Source organism: Nicotiana attenuata, unplaced genomic scaffold (assembly GCF_001879085.1).
Source record: "Nicotiana attenuata strain UT unplaced genomic scaffold, NIATTr2, whole genome shotgun sequence".
NCBI classification, from domain to species: Eukaryota; Viridiplantae; Streptophyta; class Magnoliopsida; order Solanales; family Solanaceae; genus Nicotiana; species Nicotiana attenuata.
Genome location: NW_017672224.1, coordinates 1 through 19,320, shown reverse-complemented (window position 1 = coordinate 19,320; position 19,320 = coordinate 1). Strand labels below are relative to the sequence as shown.

Sequence of the window (19,320 nt, the reverse complement as noted above, 5' to 3'; positions counted from 1 at the left end):
ATACAGTTGAATACACCACAATAAAACTGAATACAGCTGAGTATAACTAAGTTACATGCTGCAAAAAACTATAGAAAATACCTTGATTACAAAAGAATTTAGGGGATTAAAACTGTTGAATTTAATTGAAAATACAGTTTAATATAGTTTAATTCAGGGGATTAATACTGAATATAACAATTGAATAAAACTGATGCTAGCTGTTTAATACCCTTCAATGCAACTGACCTTATATGAATACAGTTGAATACATNTGAGCAATTCAAGATAGCATACGGTGTAAGGGAAAACATGTGCATCGTTTCAGATAGAAATGAGAGTATCATTAAATCTGTATAGTGTATCCGGATGTACCGCATTTTGCTTGTATATGGCATCTATGGAACAACGTATATAAGAAATTCAAAAAGAGCCATGCCAAGTTGAGCGAGATAAACTTTTCGATGGCAAAAGCATACACAGAAGCTGAATTTGATAGTCTAATGGAGAAGGTGGAGAAGGTAGATATTTGGGTGAAAGAATACTTAGAGTTAGCTGGTTACGAAAAGTGGGCTAGGTTGTATGCACCTGTTAACAGGGGATGGACAATGACGTCAAATATTGCTGAGTCAATCAATGCCGCACTAGTTTCAGCAAGGGAATTGCCAATATACGACTTCCTCGAAGAAGTTAGGAAGATGTTTGGACGTTGGAATTGTAGTAACTGCAAAGAAGCTACACAGACATACAAGACGCTGGGGAAAAAATACCAGGAGATGCTGGAGTTGAATGAGAGAATGTGTACACGTATGACTGTAAGTTAAATTTTACTGTCATTGCTGTATATATTTTTAGTTAATTTCTGGCAGGAATACAACTGAATAACTGGCAGGAATACAACTGAATACAATCATTTTTAAGTAGAACTACCATTAATATAAATGAATGCAACTACATTCAAGCACCTAACATGCATATTTTTTCATAAATCTGATATGAATACAACTGAATATAACTAATTTACATGCTGAAAAAACTATTGAAATACATCAGAATACAACTAGCTATATGATATGTAAATTTTATATGTATTGTCAATACGTATGATTATAATGCTTTTGTTAGCATACTGTTGCCTAAACTACAGCAGACTTTTGATAAGTTCTGCACTTCTCACAAATGACATTTGGTTGGTCCATATATATGATGTATTCATATATATGCAAATGTTTCTGTTATATGTAACTTACTAATTCAAATAGATACATTTGGTAATTCAGCTAAATGTGTTCAAAGCTTATATTTCTATTTTTAAATGTAGGTGGTACCGTCAAATGAATACTTACATACGGTTAATGATGGTGGGAGGAATTACACAGTCTACCTGTTAGAGAGAAAATGTGTTTGTGGGAGGTTCCAAATTGATGAATTGCCATGCTCACATGCTTGGGCTGTATTGAAGAGCAAGTTTCTAATGCCAGATGAATATTGCTCTAACTACTACAAACCAAGTACAATTGTAGCGACATACGATGTGCCAGTGTACCCGCTACCGGACAAAAATGATTGGAATATACCAGAACATGTAGCAGAGGAGGTTGTACTACCACCCAAATGGAAAAGACCTCCTGGAAGGCCAATGAAGAAGCGCGATAAAACTTTAAGTGAACTGCTGCAACCGAAAAACCAACATTCATGTAGCATATGTGGGCAGGGAGGACATAACAAGTGAACGTATAGAAATGCTCCACATAATAAATAGTTTTATTCTGACATGTATTGGTAGTTAACGATTTTTCAATACTTATGATGACATTAGCAGCTATCTCTTTGTCAAGTAATATATACAGAAATGACTTTCGTTAATATTTCTGGAATACAATTAGTTGATGATTTTGTATACAGTTAAATATATATGAAGTATATATTAAATTAAATACACCAAAATACAACTGAATACATCTGAATAATTTATTTAAATACAGCTAGCTAATACTGAATAATACACTTAAATACAATTCAGAACATCTGACTACATATGAGTACGTACAACCTGTTGTATACATCTGAAGTTGTGTTATGTAATATGTATTATATGATAATGAAAGATATATCTGAGTGTATGTAGCTGAATACAATTGAATACAACTGAAGATAAGCAGGAATACATATGAATAAACCAGTAAAACTGTCATAAAGAAGTTGCAATTGTCATACACGAACAAAAATGTATAAGTGATAAGTTCTTAAAACTAAATAGCATCTATACCGAAAACTACTCAAAACAGTATCCTGAATAATATATATGAAGTATATAGTAAATTTAATACACCTAAATACAACTGAATACATTAAAAAATACATTTAAATACAACTAGCTAATACTGAATAATACACTTAAATACAATTGAGTACACCTGAATATATATGAAGTGTATAGTAAATTTAATACACCTAAATACAACTGAATACATTTAAATACAACTAGATAATACTGAATAATACACTTAAATACAATTGAATACACCTGAATACATATGACTACGTACAACCTGCTTAATACATCTGAAGTTGTGTTATTGTATAATATGTATTATATGAACTTGAAAGATATATCTGAATGGATGCATCTGAATACAATTGAATACAACTGAAGATAAGTACGAATACTTATGAATAAACTAGTGAAACTGTCATTGAGAAGTTGCAATTGTCATACACGAACAAAAATGTATAAGTGATAAGATTTTAAATCTACACCCAATCTACTCAAAACAGTATCCTCCTTGAATCTACACTCCAAAACTAAAATGACCTAAACAATCTGCAACTTTGCCTCCGACTCAGTGAATTGCCTAGCAATCTTTGAAGGTGCTTCATTCTCGCTTATGGCATCAGCTTCTATCTTGCGCATAGCATAGTCCCAGAGGAGAGCACCATATCTTTGACGGAGTAGAGTGGAGTCAAATGTTATTTTTGGAATCTCTCCAATAGTGCTCAGAAATTCTGCGTATGCTGCAACATGCACTCCACAATCCCTAAAAAATAATTTATTAAAACAGTTAAAAATAATTCATACAATTAGATTTGTATACAACATTCAAGAATGATGATTGAATACTTACATGCTGCCCGCTTTCTGTTGAGGCAGATCTGAAATGAAAAAAACTTCAAAGGGATCGTTATGTGACTTGTCATTGTATGCTGGATAAGCAGACCAGTCTATGCCTTGACTATCGCTGTAAAAGCCACTGATTGATAGATACAGAGGAAGAAGCTTAGCTAGCTTATCAATCTCAGAAACTACATAGGCATCATGACCTGAAGATCTGTACGAGTGATACACTTTGATACATCTCTCCTTGAATGTGACAACAGCCAATATCCAGTGTAGTTTGTCCTTCAAGTTGATTGGTATCAAGACATTATCCACAGTATGCCAAGGTACATTAGCATGCAATCTGTAGCCCCTCATATACTCACATACCACGTCCTCTTGTTTGGCTACATTAGCATCACTATCTGTATCTTCATACCTGTCGTATATTTCAGCGATTCTTGTCTCGAATATACAATCAACAGTTGTATACTTGAAGTCCTTATGATGATTGTACTTTCCCTTCTTTCTCAAGTAGTAGAATATGACGTCCATATGCTATACACAAAAGAGGTTAGTAGATGGTGTGAGTGTAATTGCTTGAACTAAGAAATAATATAGCTCAATACAGATAAATACATATCTACTGTAGATGAATAGTTATGTTTAGAAATACTTCTGAATTTAGAAGTTGAATACAGCTGAAGATAAATGCAATAGAAATCAGCTGACTACAGCTGATTAAAGCATTTGAATTCAACTGAAATATATATNTATATATATATATATATATATATATATATATATATATATATATATATATATATATATATATATATATATATATATATATATATATATTATAGATGAATACAGTTGATTAATATAGCTGAATACAAATGAATACAGAAATTAGATGAATACACATGAATTCAGAGGATTAAAATTGTTGAATTTAATTGAAAATACCTGAATACAGATGAATACATATGTTGAATAATACTGAATATAGCAATTGAATACAACTGATGCTAGTTGTTTAATACAGTTTAATGCAACTGACCATAAATGAATACAGTTGAATACAACACAATAAAACTAAATACAGCTGAGTATAACTAAGTTACATGCTGCAAAAAACTATAGAAAATACCTTGATTACAAAAGAATTCAGGGGAACTAAACTGTTGAATTTAATTGGAAATACAGTTTAATCAGGGGATTAATATATGAATACAGTTGAATACATCACAATATACGTTTGAATGAAACAACATGTTGTTATTCAAAAAAAATTAGTCAGTTGGTTGAAAAACTTACATTGTCATCCCATAGCTTCCCGTCAATTGATAGAAGGTAAAACCAATTTTTGGAATTAACTTGATCAACTCCAAAATCCAACGGTATGCGAAGTATTGACTTGTTCTTCTTGTAATGGTCTTACAAATTACTTCTACAAGTATGGTATAAAAATCATTATATACATTTTCAAAAATATGAAAACTTAATACAATAACCGGAGAAAAACTCACTTCTGATCATGTCTAGCTAGAAGACCATCACGAACCCATTTGTCATATTCTTGAATGATTAACATAGGATGTGGCCCCGTTATTGAATCATCCTCAAAGGGGTGTCTTTTCTCAAAAATGGGGGTCAACTTTAAAAATGTACCTGTTGTACATTGAATTCGTGACTTTTTAGGGACTTTTAAATGACAAAACCACGATGAACGGTGAATCTTAAGTTTGTAAAATCACTTACCTCCTGAGTCGAAGTTAGACTCATAAGGCGAAGAGTTCCATCTACTTGGTCGCCGATTCCTATGAGATTGCATTGGTGTGGCTTCAGCTTTTTTTGCACTGGCGTGAATCACAATTCTAGTTTCTGGAATTTGATTGGGAAGAAACTTGCCGTCCAGTTCAAATTGAGATACACAAAATTCTGTAGATACACCCTCTTGAACTTTAGATGGTATGTCGGACGGTACCTCTGATGTAGTTTTCTGGTAGTTGTATGTAACATTGTTAGTGTAGTAACTAAATGTTAGAATACAGTTAAATACAACTCAATATTTAACAGTATCCTGTTAAGATTTAACAATATCAATATTTAACAATATTAAAGACACAAATTCGAGATTAACAATTTAGAATACATCTAAATGTAGCTGAAATACATTTAAATACAGCTCAATATGTTAAGATTTACAAATCAGAATACATCTACATACATCTGAAATACATTTAAATACAGCAGTTAATTGCAATTATATATTAATGTTAACACAGATATAACTACAGTTAAATACATATGCTCAATATGTTAAGAATGTTAAACCTCAACATTATCTCCGACATCTGTGTGAATGCCATCATCACGTCTCCCTATGGGTTCATTTTGCTGATTTTGTTGAATATGGTCTGAAAGCTTCTTGAAGTTATCATTGATCAATGTTGTTAGAGACTTGAACTCTCCCATAACCTTAACAATACAAAAACAATTAGAAGATTGCGGAAAAAATATATGAATGCTAAGCATTAAACTGTAATGTTTAATCTATGGTTAAATACTCACATATTCTTTGAATGAATACAGGTCTTTCCTCAAAGAAGATACTTCATCATTTTGGCCTTGTGGCAACTGATGGTCATGCAAAACTTTATGTCCAATTTCGGAAACACAAACAGGAGGAATGTTGGGATGATATTCTATTTCATTATGATGGCTTTCGTGTTCCTTACGCTTTTTATGGGGCGGTGATGAAGATGGACTAACAATTGCAGCATGTTTCTTCTTACATGGAAGATCGGGTGTCGGAGAAAAGTCATCCGAATCCTCTCCCGATTTGTCTGAATGAGCAAGAGTAGGTCTGTTCTCAACATCGGCGGCTACAAGAGGAATCTGAATAACGGCTAGCTCTATATCGCTTGGACTGATGTCCTTGAAAACAATCTGAAAAAATAAATATAATAAAAGTCTAACTGTATTCTTCCAAATGCAGATCTGGAATACAATATGATATTTCTATTGAAGATAAGGCAGAGTTGATGATTTGGAAATAATATGCATATGTATGAAGAATAATATTGAAGGTTACAACAGTTGTATATTGCTGTATGTATATGTATATTATTGTAGGCAGTAAATGCATTCAACTGTATGCAGAATCTGTATGGATTTGTATACAAGTTTATGCAGCTGATTATTAGTCCATATCCATTTGTATACATGTATCTTGAATCTATATGCAAGTATTTATTTCTGTAAGCATTAGTATCCAAATGTATACAGCTGTCTGCATCAATATCTTCTTGCAGCTGATTATACAAGTATTTCTATCTGTATGTATTTGTATATAAATGTATTTTGCAACTGAATGCAGAAACTACAGCAGGTATTGAAGCATCAAAAATGTATGTGAATGCAACTGCATACTTCTATATGCAAACATATGCCTATTAATTATTAATAAAATCTAAACTAGCACTGATACACTTCGTATATTACCATGTTTCCGGTGTCATTGAACATGCCGTTCATCAGATAAGAAAAGGTTGGCTGATTTTTGATGGTTCTCCAATTGAGTACTCTAGGGACCACGTCATCAACTCGGAGTGCAATTTTGGAATCAACAGAAGAACAACACTCATAAAACCACACTTGCATAGCTAGGGGCATCCCAGCTATCCTGTAATACTTCTTCACAGCATCCATCTTCTTGCTAATCGATTTTGTCAACATCTCAAATGCTTTTAAACCCCAATGATATTCAGAATAGCGCCCACTCTCTACCAAGTCAAAATGTAGCCTTGGTATGGTTGTACTGTTTTTCTCGGATGAAAAAATGAAGGTGTGTATGAAATACAACAAAGATATCTTCAAGGCATCAACATCATTGTCGGGACCCCAGCTCTTCTCAGCAAAGCATTTCATCAAATGTTTCTTCTTGACAAGATTAGCACCTCCAAAGTAAGTCTCAATAAGCCGGTTAGGAACCTTTTCACTAAACTCAAAATCAGCATCATTACCAACACATTTGAGGCCAGTCACAAGCGCAAACTCCTTTAATGTGAAATGTAATGAAGTACCATTGACGTGTATTGCAAATACATTGTTAGGAGTACCTTCTACCTGGAGAGCCATGAAGCATCTGAAGAGTTGATGTTGGACTTCACAACGCTTCATTTGAAGAAAATTTCCAAAGCAAGTATTACCAAGTTGTTGGTACTGAACAGGAGTAAGGTTCTCTTTTATATCGGAGACTATATCAGTGTTAGTATACACACTGATATGGGGTGCAAATTTTGGCTGCTGTTTGACAAAAAACTTAATTCCCTGCATTTGACATGAATAAAAACATATAAATACAACTAAATACACTGACAAGGCTAATTACATATAAAACAACTGGATACAACACAAATGACATTAATTTATCATACATGAATACATATGAATACAACTAAATACAGAATGGAACTTTAAACTGTTGAAAACAACAAATAAATACAATGAAATTGAAAGGAAAAACAGTGATGGGAACCTTGAAAGAAACTTAAAAAGACAACTATAAAAATACATGAGAATACATATAAATACATATAAATACAACTGAATACATGAATAATACAATTGAATTTCATTAGAAAATTACCTTTTCTTCAACTTTATCTGAGGTTTTCAATTCTTCAACCTCCTTCCCCTTGACAGATGAAGCTTCATAGATATGGTTTTTCCTCTTTTCCCGAATGGGAAGTGTTGTCTCCTTCATTGATTTCTCGACTTTATCATTTCGAGCTTTTGTTCTCTTCTCCAAATCAATATCTTTGGCTAAACCTGCGCCGAATTCACCTTGAGTGATTTGCAATGAGAAAGAGGGCCCATCGAAATTGAGAAGTTTAGTGGGTATACCTCTAGTAATCAACTTGTGGGTTGTATTCTCAGTCATTGTAACAATACGACTTGGGTACTGTTGATTAGATACAATTTGGTTAGTCGAGAGGTTGAGAACAAGCAAAAATGGCGAAAAATCAAAAAACAAAAATATGCATTAGGGTTTACCGAGATTGGGGAAGGAGGAAGCTGTGAATGAGAGCGAATGAGAGCAATATAATTTTAACCGCGATTACAGGGGATTTGAAAGTATCAATTTAGAGAGAAGGGGGGAAAACTTGTATTGAGAAGTTGTATGTAAAAAGGTATCTATGAGAGAGAGAATCTGAGAATGGAGATGGTGAAATTAAACGTAGCGTGTATAATGGCTTAAGTGTAGGAGATACCCAAAATTAGAATTTTTGCTATAAATCATATAACATATCTATAGGATGTAATTTATTGAAATGGTATTTATTTTAAATAAATAGGGGGTTAAGCTATTCTATAGGAAGTAAAAATTCCTATATTAAACTAAGTAAACGTCATTAAATATTTTTAGTCTACGCTCTGGACAAGCTAAAATCAACATTGGTACAGGCGTAATAATGTGGATCTTCCTCTGTAATAATGAGATATGTACGCTACAGGACTTTACGTACCTAAATCATATAACCAACACGTATAAAATCTTCTGAATAACACATGCAACACATTGTATATGTACCTCTCCTTATTACGTATATAAAACGTATATGATTATTAGAGTGGACTCAAACGTATGCAATAAACGTGGTCTGTGGAGCAGCAAACAATGACCTAATCGGTGAACCATATCTTTCTTGCTCGCGAAAATGGTGCCTTTAAAACAAATTAAAACCATGGAGAAAACTTGGGATCTTTACACAAATAGCCAACTAAATTTAAGGTTTATTGTGACGACCCAAAGGGTCATCACCTATTTTCTCTTTCATCCCGTGCTTCTGAGGCCTTGAAAACCTCATTTTTACTTGCCTCGATTTGCGTGCGCAGTCCGGGCGCGTAGCCGGAAAGATTATATGTTAAATTCTGTGAAAAATTTTAAAATGTAATTTTAAAATGATTAAAGTTGACTTCGGTAAATATTTTTGGTAAACGGACCCGGACCCGTGATTTGACGGTCCCGGAGGGTCTGTAGAAAAATAAGGGACTCGGGCATGTGCCAGGAGTCGAAATCCGAGGTCTAGAGCCCGAAAAAAGAATTTTTCTGTGAAATTGTTTTTCTGGAATTATTAAGGAAAATGGAAATGAAAATTGATTAAAAGACTGTAGTATCGGGCTCGTATTTTGGTTCCGATGCCCGGTACAAGTCTTATATATGGTTTAAGCGCTTTCTGTGAAATTTGGTCGAAATCGGACGTCATTTGACGTGTTTCGGACCTAAATATCTAAAATTTGAAGTTTATGAAGTTTGATGAAAAAGTGATGATTTTGAGATTTGATTCCTCGTTTATGATGTTATTTTGGCGATTTGATCGCACGGTTAAGTTCGTAGGATGTTGTTGAGTTAGTGTGTGTGATTGGTTAGGAGCCCCGAGGGCTCGGGAGTGTTTTCGGAGGTGTTCGGGGTGTTATTAAACTTAGAATGATAGCAGATTTTCTGCAATTTTTGCTCAGATAATTGCTTCTTCGCGTTCGCAGCACTCAGCTCGCGTTCGCGTACCAGTGGGCTTTCCCTTCTTCGCGTTCGCGGACAAGTCCCCGCGTTCATGTAGCCTTGGTTTCCCCTTCACCGCGTTCGCGAGCCCCATCTCGCGTTCGTGTACAAGCAAATCCCGGACCCAACCCCATCCTTCTATGTGTTCGCGACTAGCATCTCGCGTTCGCGATGCTTTGACTCATCTAACACGGCCCCCTTCCCGCGAACGCGAAGGGCATTTTTGCCCAGTGATTTTTAAAGCTCAAAAACAGACCAGTGACGGGATTATTCCCAAATTTCACACGAGCTCTTCTTCTCCACAGCCCCTAGGTGACTTTTAGAGCGATTCTTCACCAAAGCTTCTTGGGTAAGTATTTTCTAACTCGTTTTCTTCATTTTCCATCATCATTTATCAAATTCCTAGACCTAAATCATGTAACTTAAGGTGTAAATTGGGGGAAAAGGGTAGAATCAGGGCTTTTGAATTTTCTTTGATTTAGACCTCATTTTGGGGTCGAATTTGAAAACAAATTGTATATTCGGGCTCGTGGGGGAATGGGTGAGATGGAATTAGTTTGAACCTCGGGTTTTGACCAAGCGGGTCCGGGGTCGATTTTTGGAATTTTGGGTAGAAAGCTTAGAAATTCATATTTAGGCATTGGGTTTAGTTTTTTTAGCTATTATTAATATTGTAAAGTCATTATTTCATAGATTTGACTGAGTTGGAGCCGAATTCGAGGGGTAAAGCTGTGCTAGAGGCTTGAGTTGATTTTGGAGCATTTGAGGTAGGTGTTTGAGCTAACTTTGGCTTGAGGGAATAGGATTAGAGTGTTGTTTGCTAATTGCTAAATATTGAGTACGGTGTATAGGCATGGTGACGAGTATCTATACACCGGTGTCTAGCATGACCGTGGGTCCTTGTATGTACTTATCCTAATATTGTTATGACTCTTTCATGTTAATGATGAATTCTATGCAATGTGAAGAGTATGAGGACTAATTATGAATTGTAAATTCTTTGGAGCATTGGCTCGAACGATAAAAAGTCTATTGAGTAAGAAATGAAAGAAATAGAAAGAGATATGATTAATCCCTTGCCGGGATGGTTTGAGTATATTGATTATCTCCCTTGCCGGGATGTGAAGGTATTGTTGTTGCTCCCTTGCCGGGATTTAGCGGTTAATTGTGTAATTCCCTTGCCGGGACAGTTATCTATGTTTTTCCTTTGGGTTTTCAGTTATCTATATTTTTTTAAGACTTCCGCTTTTATTTAAATGACTCGTATTATTATTATTGTTGGGATGTTATCAAAAAATGTTTAAAGGCTTGGCTTGCCTAGCTCCGATAGTAGGCGACATCACGACCCCCGATGGTGAGAAATCCGGGTCGCGACAAGTTGGTATCAGAGCTCTAGGTTACATAGGTCTCGCTACTCACGGACAAACTTGGTAGAGTCTGAGGGATCGGTACGGAGACGTCTGTATTTATCCCCCAGAGGCTACAGAGTTCGGAAAAACTTCACTTTTGTTCTTTCTTGTCGTGCGATTCTGTTTCTCAAATACTGATTGTCTTTCTACTCTGTTCTTTCGCACATGGCGAGAACACGTGCTTCCTCTTCTACCGTGCAGCAGCCCCAGCCCCCAGCAACAGCTCCTGCGAGGGGCAGAGGCCGAGGCCGTACCAGAGGCCGAGGCAGGGCAGAGCTCAGCCCCGGGCAGCAGTCCCAGAGGCGGAGCCTCATATTGACTATGATGATGAGGTTCCAGCCCCAGCAGCTCCGGTGGGCCCAGCTCAGGTCCCAGGAGGGGTCATGGTCACCCCAGATCTTCAGGACGCTTTAGTCAGATTGGCAGGCTTTATGGAGAGCGTCACTAGAGCGGGTTTGCTTCCAGTAGCACCAACCACTTCTCAAGCGGGAGGAGGAGTTCAGACTCCTGCTACACGTACTCCTGAGCAGGTAGCTCCCCAGGCTCAGGTTCCAGTGGTTCAGCCAGCTGTGGCAGTTCAGCCAGGTATTGTGACTCAGGCCGGCGATGGAGCGGCTATGTCCTCAGATGCTTTGTGGAGGCTTGATAGGTTCTCCAAACTCTTCACCACCACATTCAGCGGTGCTTCATCAGAGGATCCACATGATTTCTTATTCAGCTGCCATGAGATCCTTAGGACTATGGGTATTGTGGAGACCAATGGGGTCGACTTTGCCACCTTTCGGCTTACAAGATCCGCCAAGACTTGGTGGAGGGACTATTGTTTATCCAGACCAGCAGGGTCGCCAGCATTGACATGGGATCAGTTCGCAGAGTTATTTTTGGAGAAGTTTCTCGCAGTCACTCAGCGGGAGGTACTTCGCAGGCAGTTCGAGCGCCTCCAGCAGGGCTCCATCACAGTCACCCAGTATGAGACGCGGTTCAATGATTTGGCACGCCATGCTATTGTTATACTCCCCACAGAGCGAGAGAGGGTGCGGAGGTTTATTGATGGATTGATTCAGCCGACCCGTCTCTAGATGGCTATGGGAGCTGGTAGTGAGATTTCTTTTCAGGAGGCGGCCAATGCGGCCCGTAAAGTGGAGATGGCTCTTGCACGAGAAGGTGGTCAGGTGTCGGATAAGAGGCCTCGTCATTCTGGTAGGTTCAGTGGTACCTCGTCTGGAGGTAGGGATTCTTATGGTAGAGGCCATTCACCGAGACCCTTTCAGTCAGCACTCCAGGTTTCTCATAGTACTCCAGGCGGTGGTGGTTCTCAGCAGCATTATTCTGATCAGCATCCCATCAGTGCACCGCCACTTTAGAGTTTCCGGGGAGGACATACAGGTCGTCAGGTCCAGCAGTCTCAGCAGCCGATGGCTTGTTATGGTTGTGGTGACCCGAGTCACATTGTCAGATTTTTCCCTTGAGCCTCGGGTAGCTCTCAGCAGCAGGATCCTCACCCCATGATTCAGGCACCAGGTGATCCACAACTTGCCCAGCCAGCTAGAGGCGGGGGTAGGGATCATAAAGGTGGAGGTAGAGACCATAGAGGTGGAGCTCGGAACGGTAGAGGTAGGGGTCAGCCAGTACCAGAACGTCCCAGAGACATGGTTCAGGGAGCTGGGGCCCAGCCCCGGTGTTATGCTTTGCCAGCCAGGCCAGAGGCTGAGTCTTCGGATGCTGTTATTACAGGTACTATTCTGGTCTGTGATAGGGATGCTTCAGTGCTATTTGACCCTGGGTCTACGTATTCATATGTGTCATCTTATTTTGCACCCTACTTGGTTATGCCTAGTGATGCCTTGAGTGTTCCTGTATATGTATCTACACCAGTGGGTGATTCTATAGTGGTCGACCGAGTTCATCGTTCCTATGTGGTAGTATTTGAGGGTCTGGAGACCCGTGTTGATTTATTGCTCTTAGACATGGTGGATTTCGACGTTATATTAGGGATGGATTGGTTGTCCCAGTATCATGCTATCTTAGATTGTCACGCCAAGACCGTGACCTTGGCTTTGCCAGATTTTTCCCGATTGGAGTGGAGAGGGACCCCGGGACATGCCACCCGCAGTGTTATTTCATATGTGAAGGCTCGACGTATGGTTGAAAAGGGGTGTCTAGCTTATCTGGCGTATGTTCGCGATTCCAGCACAGAGGTTCCTTCTATTGACTCTGTTCCTATTGTTCGGGAGTTCCCCGAGGTTTTCCCTTCAGACCTGCCGGGTATGCCGCCCGACAGGGATATTGATTTCTGTATTGATCTAGCCCCAGGCACGTAGCCCATTTCTATTCCGCCGTATCGCATGGCCCCGCCAGAGTTGAAGGAGTTAAATGACCAGTTACAAGATTCGCTAGAGAAGGGTTTTATCAGGCCTAGTGTTTCTCCTTGGGGTGCGCCAGTGTTATTTGTGAAGAAAAAGGATGGATCGATGAGGATGTGCATTGATTACCGGCAATTGAACAAGGTGACGATAAAGAACAAGTATCCACTGCCGAGGATTGATGATTTGTTTGACCAGCTTCAGGGTGCAAAGGTGTTTTCAAAGATAGACTTGAGATCTGGCTACCATCAGCTGAGGATTAGGGCCTCTGATATCCCTAAGACAGCATTCCGCACTCGGTACGGGCATTATGAGTTTTTGGTCATGTCATTTGGGTTGACCAATGCCCCGACCGCATTTATGGAGTTGATGAACTGAGTGTTCAGACCTTACTTGGACTTGTTCGTGATAGTCTTTATTGATGATATTCTGGTGTACTCCCGCAGCTAGGAGGAGCACGAGCAGCACCTTAGAGTGGTTCTTCAGACTCTGAAGGACAGTCAATTGTATGCTAAGTTCTCGAAGTGCGAGTTCTGGTTGAGTTCGGTTGCATTTCTGGGTCATGTTGTATCAGCAGAGGGTATTCAGGTGGACCCGAAGAAGATTGAGGCAGTCAAGAACTGGCCTCGACCAGCATCAGCTACTGAGATTCGGAGTTTCTTGGGGTTAGCAGGTTATTACCGCCGGTTCGTGGAGGGATTTTCATCCATAGCAGCCCCGATGACCAGATTGACCCAGAAGGGTGCCCAGTTCAGATGGTCAGACGAGTGTGAGGTGAGCTTTCAGAAGCTCAAGACAGCTCTGACTACGGCACCGATATTGGTTTTTCCCACAGGCTCAGGACCCTATACAGTTTATTGTGATGCTTCCCGTATTGGGCTTGGTGCGGTATTGATGCAGGATGGCAGAGTCATTACTTATGCTTCGAGGCAATTGAAGATCCACGAGAAGAATTATCCGGTCCATGATCTAGAATTGGCAGCCATTGTTCATGCTTTGAAGATTTGGAGGCATTACTTATATGGTGTGACATGTGAGCTGTACACCGATCACAAGATTCTGCAATACTTATTAGAGCAGAAGGAGTTGAACTTGAGGCAGCGGAGGTGGTTGGAGTTATTGAAGGATTATGATGTTACTATTTTGTACCACCCGGGGAGGGCCAATGTGGTGGCCGATGCATTGAGTAGGAAGTCCGCCAGCATGGGTAGTCTTGCTTATATTCCGGTCAGCCAGAGACCGCTTGCTTTGGATATTCAGGCCTTGGCCAATCGGTTTGTGAGATTGGACATTTCTGAGCCTAGCGGAGTGTTAGCTTGCACGGTCTCTCGTTCTTCATTGTTGGAGCGTATTCGTGATCGGCAGTTTGATGACCCCCATTTGTGTGTCCTGAGAGACACGGTGCAGCATGGAGGTGCCGCGGAGGTGACCTTAGATGATGACGGTGTTTTGAGGTTGCAGGGGTGAGTGTGTGTGCCCAATGTCGATGGGATTCGAGAGTTGATCTTAGCGGAGGCCCATAGTTCTTGGTATTCTATTCACCCGGGCGCCGCGAAGATGTACCAGGACTTGCGGCAACATTATTGGTGGCGTAGGATGAAGAAAATATTGTTGCATATGTGGCTTGATGTTTGAACTGTCAGCAGGTTAAGTATGAGCATCAGAGGCCTAGTGGTTTGTTTCAGAGGATTGAGCTTCCCGAGTGGAAGTGGGAGAGGATTACTATGGATTTTGTTACTGGACTTCCGATGACTCGAAAGAAGTTTGATGCTATTTGGGTCATTGTTGATAGGCTGACCAAGTCAGCGCATTTTATTCCTGTTGCAGTCACTTATTCATCGGAGAGGTTAGCTGAGATCTACATCCGAGAGATCATTTGCCTTCATGGGGTGCCGGTATCTATCATTTCGGACCGGGGTACGCAGTTTACCTCGCGCTTCTGGAGAGCAGTTCAGCAGGAGTTGGGCACCCAGGTTCAGTTGAGCACAGCATTCCACCTTCAGACGGACGGCCAGTCCGAGAGGACTATTCAGATATTGGAGGATATGCTCCGAGCCTGTGTCATTAATTTTGGAGGCTCGTGGGACCAATTTTTGCCCTTAGCAGAGTTCGCCTACAACAACAGCTACCAGTCCAGCATTCAGATGGCTCCATATGAGGCGTTGTATGGTAGGCGATATCGGTCTCCGGTCGGATGGTTTGAGCCGGGAGAGGCTCGGTTATTGGGTACAGATTTAGTTCAGGAGGCCTTGGATAAGGTCAAGATCATTCAGGACAGGCTTCGTTCGGCTCAGTCGCGGCAAAAGAGTTATGCGGATCGTAAGGTTCGAGATGTAGCTTTCATGGTTGGTGAGCGGGTCTTGCTCCGAGTGTCGCCTATGAAGGGCGTGATGAGATTTGGGAGGAAGGGCAAGCTTAGCCCTAGGTTCATTGGTCCATTTGAGATTCTCGATCGTGTGGGAGAGGTGGCTTACAGACTTGCCTTGCCGCCCAGCTTGTCAGCCGTGCATCCAGTGTTTCATGTGTCCATGCTTCGGAGGTATCACGGCGATCCAGAGCACGTGTTAGATTTCAGCACCGTCCAGTTGGACAAGGATCTGTCTTACGAGGAGGAGCCGGTAGCCATTCTAGACCGGCAAGTTCGACAGTTGAGGTCGAAGAGTTTTCCTTCAGTGCGTGTCCAGTGGAGAGGTCAGCCTCCTGAGGCATCGACCTGGGAGTCCGAGTCTGATATGCGGAGCTGCTATCCTCATCTATTTCCCGACTCAGGTACTTCTTTCTTTTGTCCGTTCGAGGACGAACGGTTGTTTTAGAGGTGGAGAATGTGACGACCCAAAGGGTCATCACCTGTTTTCTCTTTCATCCCGTGCTTCTGAGGCCTTGAAAACCTCATTTTTACTTGCCTCGATTTGCGTGCGCAGTCCGGGCGCGTAGCCAGAAAGATTATATGTTAAATTCTGTGAAAAATTTCAAAATGTAGTTTTAAAATGATTAAAGTTGACTTCGGTCAACATTTTTGGTAAATGAACCCGGACCCGTGATTTGACGGTTTTGGAGGGTCCGTAGAAAAATAAGGGACTCGGGCATGTGCCCGGAGTAGAAATCCGAGGTCTAGAGCCCAAGAAAAGAATTTTTCTCTGAAATTGTTTTTCTGGAATTATTAAGGAAAATGGAAATGAAAATTGATTAAAAGACTGTGGTATCGGGCTCGTACTTTGGTTCCGACGCCCGGTACAAGTCTTATATATGGTTTAAGCTCTTTCTTGGGTAAGTATTTTCTAACTCGTTTTCTTCATTTTCCATCATCATTTATCAAATTCCTAGACATAAATCATGTAACTTAAGGTGTAAATTGGGGAAAAAGGGTAGAATCAGGGCTTTTAAATTTTCTTTGATTTAGACCTCGTTTTGGGGTCGAATTTGAAAACAAATTGTATATTCGGGCTCGTGGGGGAATTTGTGACATGGAATTGGTTCGAACCTCGGGTTTTGACCAAGCGGGTCCGGGGTCGATTTTTGGAGTAGAAAGCTTAGAAATTCATATTTAGGCATTGGGTTTAGTTTATTTAGCTATTATTAATACTGTAAAGTCATTATTTCATAGATTTGACTAAGTTGGAGCCGAATTCGAGGGGTAAAGCTGTGCTAGAGGCTTGAGTTGATTTTGGAGCATTTGAGGTAGGTGTTTGATCTAACTTTGGCTGAGGGAATAGGATTAGAGTGTTGTTTGCTAATTGCTAAATATTGAGTACGGTGTATAGGCATGGTGACGAGTATCTATACACCGGTGTCTAGCATGACCGTTGGTCCTTGTATGTACTTATCCTGATATTGTTATGACTCTTCCATGTTAATGATGAATTCTATGCAATGTGAAGAGTATGAGGACTAATTATGAATTGTAAATTCTTTGGAGCATTGGCTCGAACGATAAAAAGACTATTGAGTAAGAAATGANCTTCTCCTTCAAGCCTTAGGACCCCATTGAAGCCTCCCTTCTTCAAGGTCACTTGGGTAAGTAATTCCCCACCTAATTCCTTCGTTTTTCTTCATTAATTAGTGAATTCCTAGGCCTAAAACATGAAATCAAAGTAGAAATTAGGGGTTTTGGGTAGAGTTAGGGTTTTGAGAATTTTGGGTGATTCAACCTCAATTTGGGGTCGAATCTTAAAACAAATTGCATATTTGAACTCGTGGGGTTATGGGTGATTGGGTTTTGGTCCGAGCCTCGTGTTTGGACCATGTGGGCCCGGTGTCGAATTTGGGTATTTTTGGAAGAATGCTAGGAAATTCATATCTAGGCTATGGGATGTTGCCATTGAGTCTTTATTGATATTATTGAATTAATTATGCCTAGATATCATTGTTTCGGAGTCGGATTGTAGAGGAAAGGCGGTATTTGAGGATCGATTGCTATTCTTTGGACCGAGGTAAGTGTTTGATCTAACTTTGGCTTGAGGGAATAGGATTAGAGTGTTGTTTGCTAATTGCTAAATGTTGAGTACGGTGTATAGGCATGGTGACGAGTATCTATACACCGGTGTCTAGCATGACCGTTGGTCCTTGTATGTACTTATCCTGATATTGTTATGACTCTTCCATGTTAATGATGAATTCTATGCAATGTGAAGAGTATGAGGACTAATTATGAATTGTAAATTCTTTGGAGCATTGGCTCGAACGATAAAAAGACTATTGAGTAAGAAATGAATGAAATAGAAAGAGATATGATTAATTCCTTGCCGGGATGGTTTGAGTATATTGATTATCTCCCTTGCCGGGATGTGAAGGTATTGTTGTTTCTCCCTTGCCGGGATTTAGCGGTTAATTGTGTAATTCCCTTGCTGGGACATTTCTTATTATTTATTTATTCCCTCGCCCCGTTTGGTTGTTGATTACTGTTTGGGTGAGGAAGAGTGAATATTTGCACGAAAGGTCATTCCGTGCCATGTTTTGATTATATTTGCACGAAGGGTCATTCCGTGCCATGTTTTGATTATATTTGCACGAAGGGTCATTCCGTGCCATGTTTTGATTATATTTGCACGAATGGTCATTCCGTGCCATGATTTGAGAGTATGAGAGGGAAAGCACGAAGGTTGATGCCGTGCACTTTACTTGATTATTTTTGGTGAGGATGAGAGTAAAAGCACGAAGGTTGATGCCTTGCAACTGTTGACTTTCCTGCTCTCATTAATTATTGTTATTGCCCTGTTGCTTACTTAAATTGTTAACTTTATATCCGGACTGTATTTTCCCCCCATAGTATGCTCCCCTCCCTTTTAACTGTTTAATTTCTTTGATTTTTCCTTTCATTGCATATATATATATGTATATATATTGAACTGCACAGGTTGGTTTGGTAGTCCTGTCTAGCCTCGTCATTACTTCGCCGGGGTTAGGCCAGGCACTTACCAGCACATGGGGTCGGTTGTGCTGATGCTACACTTCTGTGCTTTTTTGCACAGATCACGGTACCGGAGCAGCTTTTGGACCACAACAGTAGGATATTGATCAGGAGCTAACTTCAGTCCAGGGACTCACGAGAAGCCTAGCTGGCGTTCGCAGGACGGAGTCCCTTTCTTTGTTATAGTTTGTTTCCCTTGTACCGAGACAAACATTGATGTATTTCTATTCAGGCTTGTTTTTAGCACTCTTTAGTAGTTCGTGAGTTAGCGACACCAGTCTTGGGTAGAGAAATGTTAAACTTCCGCATCTTTGGGTTTTCAGTTATCTATGTTTTTTTAAGACTTTCGCTTTTATTTAAATGACTCGTATTATTATTATTATTGTTGGGATGTTATCAAAAAATGTTTAAAGGCTTGGCTTGCCTAGCTCCGATAGTAGGCGCCATCACGACCCCGATGATGGGAAATCCGGGTCGTGATATATATATATATA

The 19,320-nt window shown here is 39.9% G+C and overlaps 1 protein-coding gene across 1 annotated transcript; it reads left to right on the top strand.

The window, feature by feature from the left end:
• Positions 1-443: 443 nt before the first annotated feature.
• On the top strand, positions 444-1,711 carry LOC109212374. Its single transcript, XM_019376015.1, has 2 exons — positions 444-794; positions 1,301-1,711. The coding sequence occupies exons 1-2, from the start codon at positions 444-446 to the stop codon at positions 1,709-1,711; spliced, it is 762 nt and encodes a 253-aa protein (XP_019231560.1).
• The last annotated feature ends 17,609 nt before the right edge of the window (positions 1,712-19,320 follow it).

Coding starts and splice junctions, on each gene's coding strand:
- LOC109212374 (XM_019376015.1), top strand. CDS start 444: ATGGCAAAAGCATACACAGAAGCTGAATTTGATAGTCTAATGGAGAAG. Junction 795..1,300: donor GAATGTGTACACGTATGACT/GTAAGTTAAATT, acceptor TTTTAAATGTAG/GTGGTACCGTCAAATGAATA.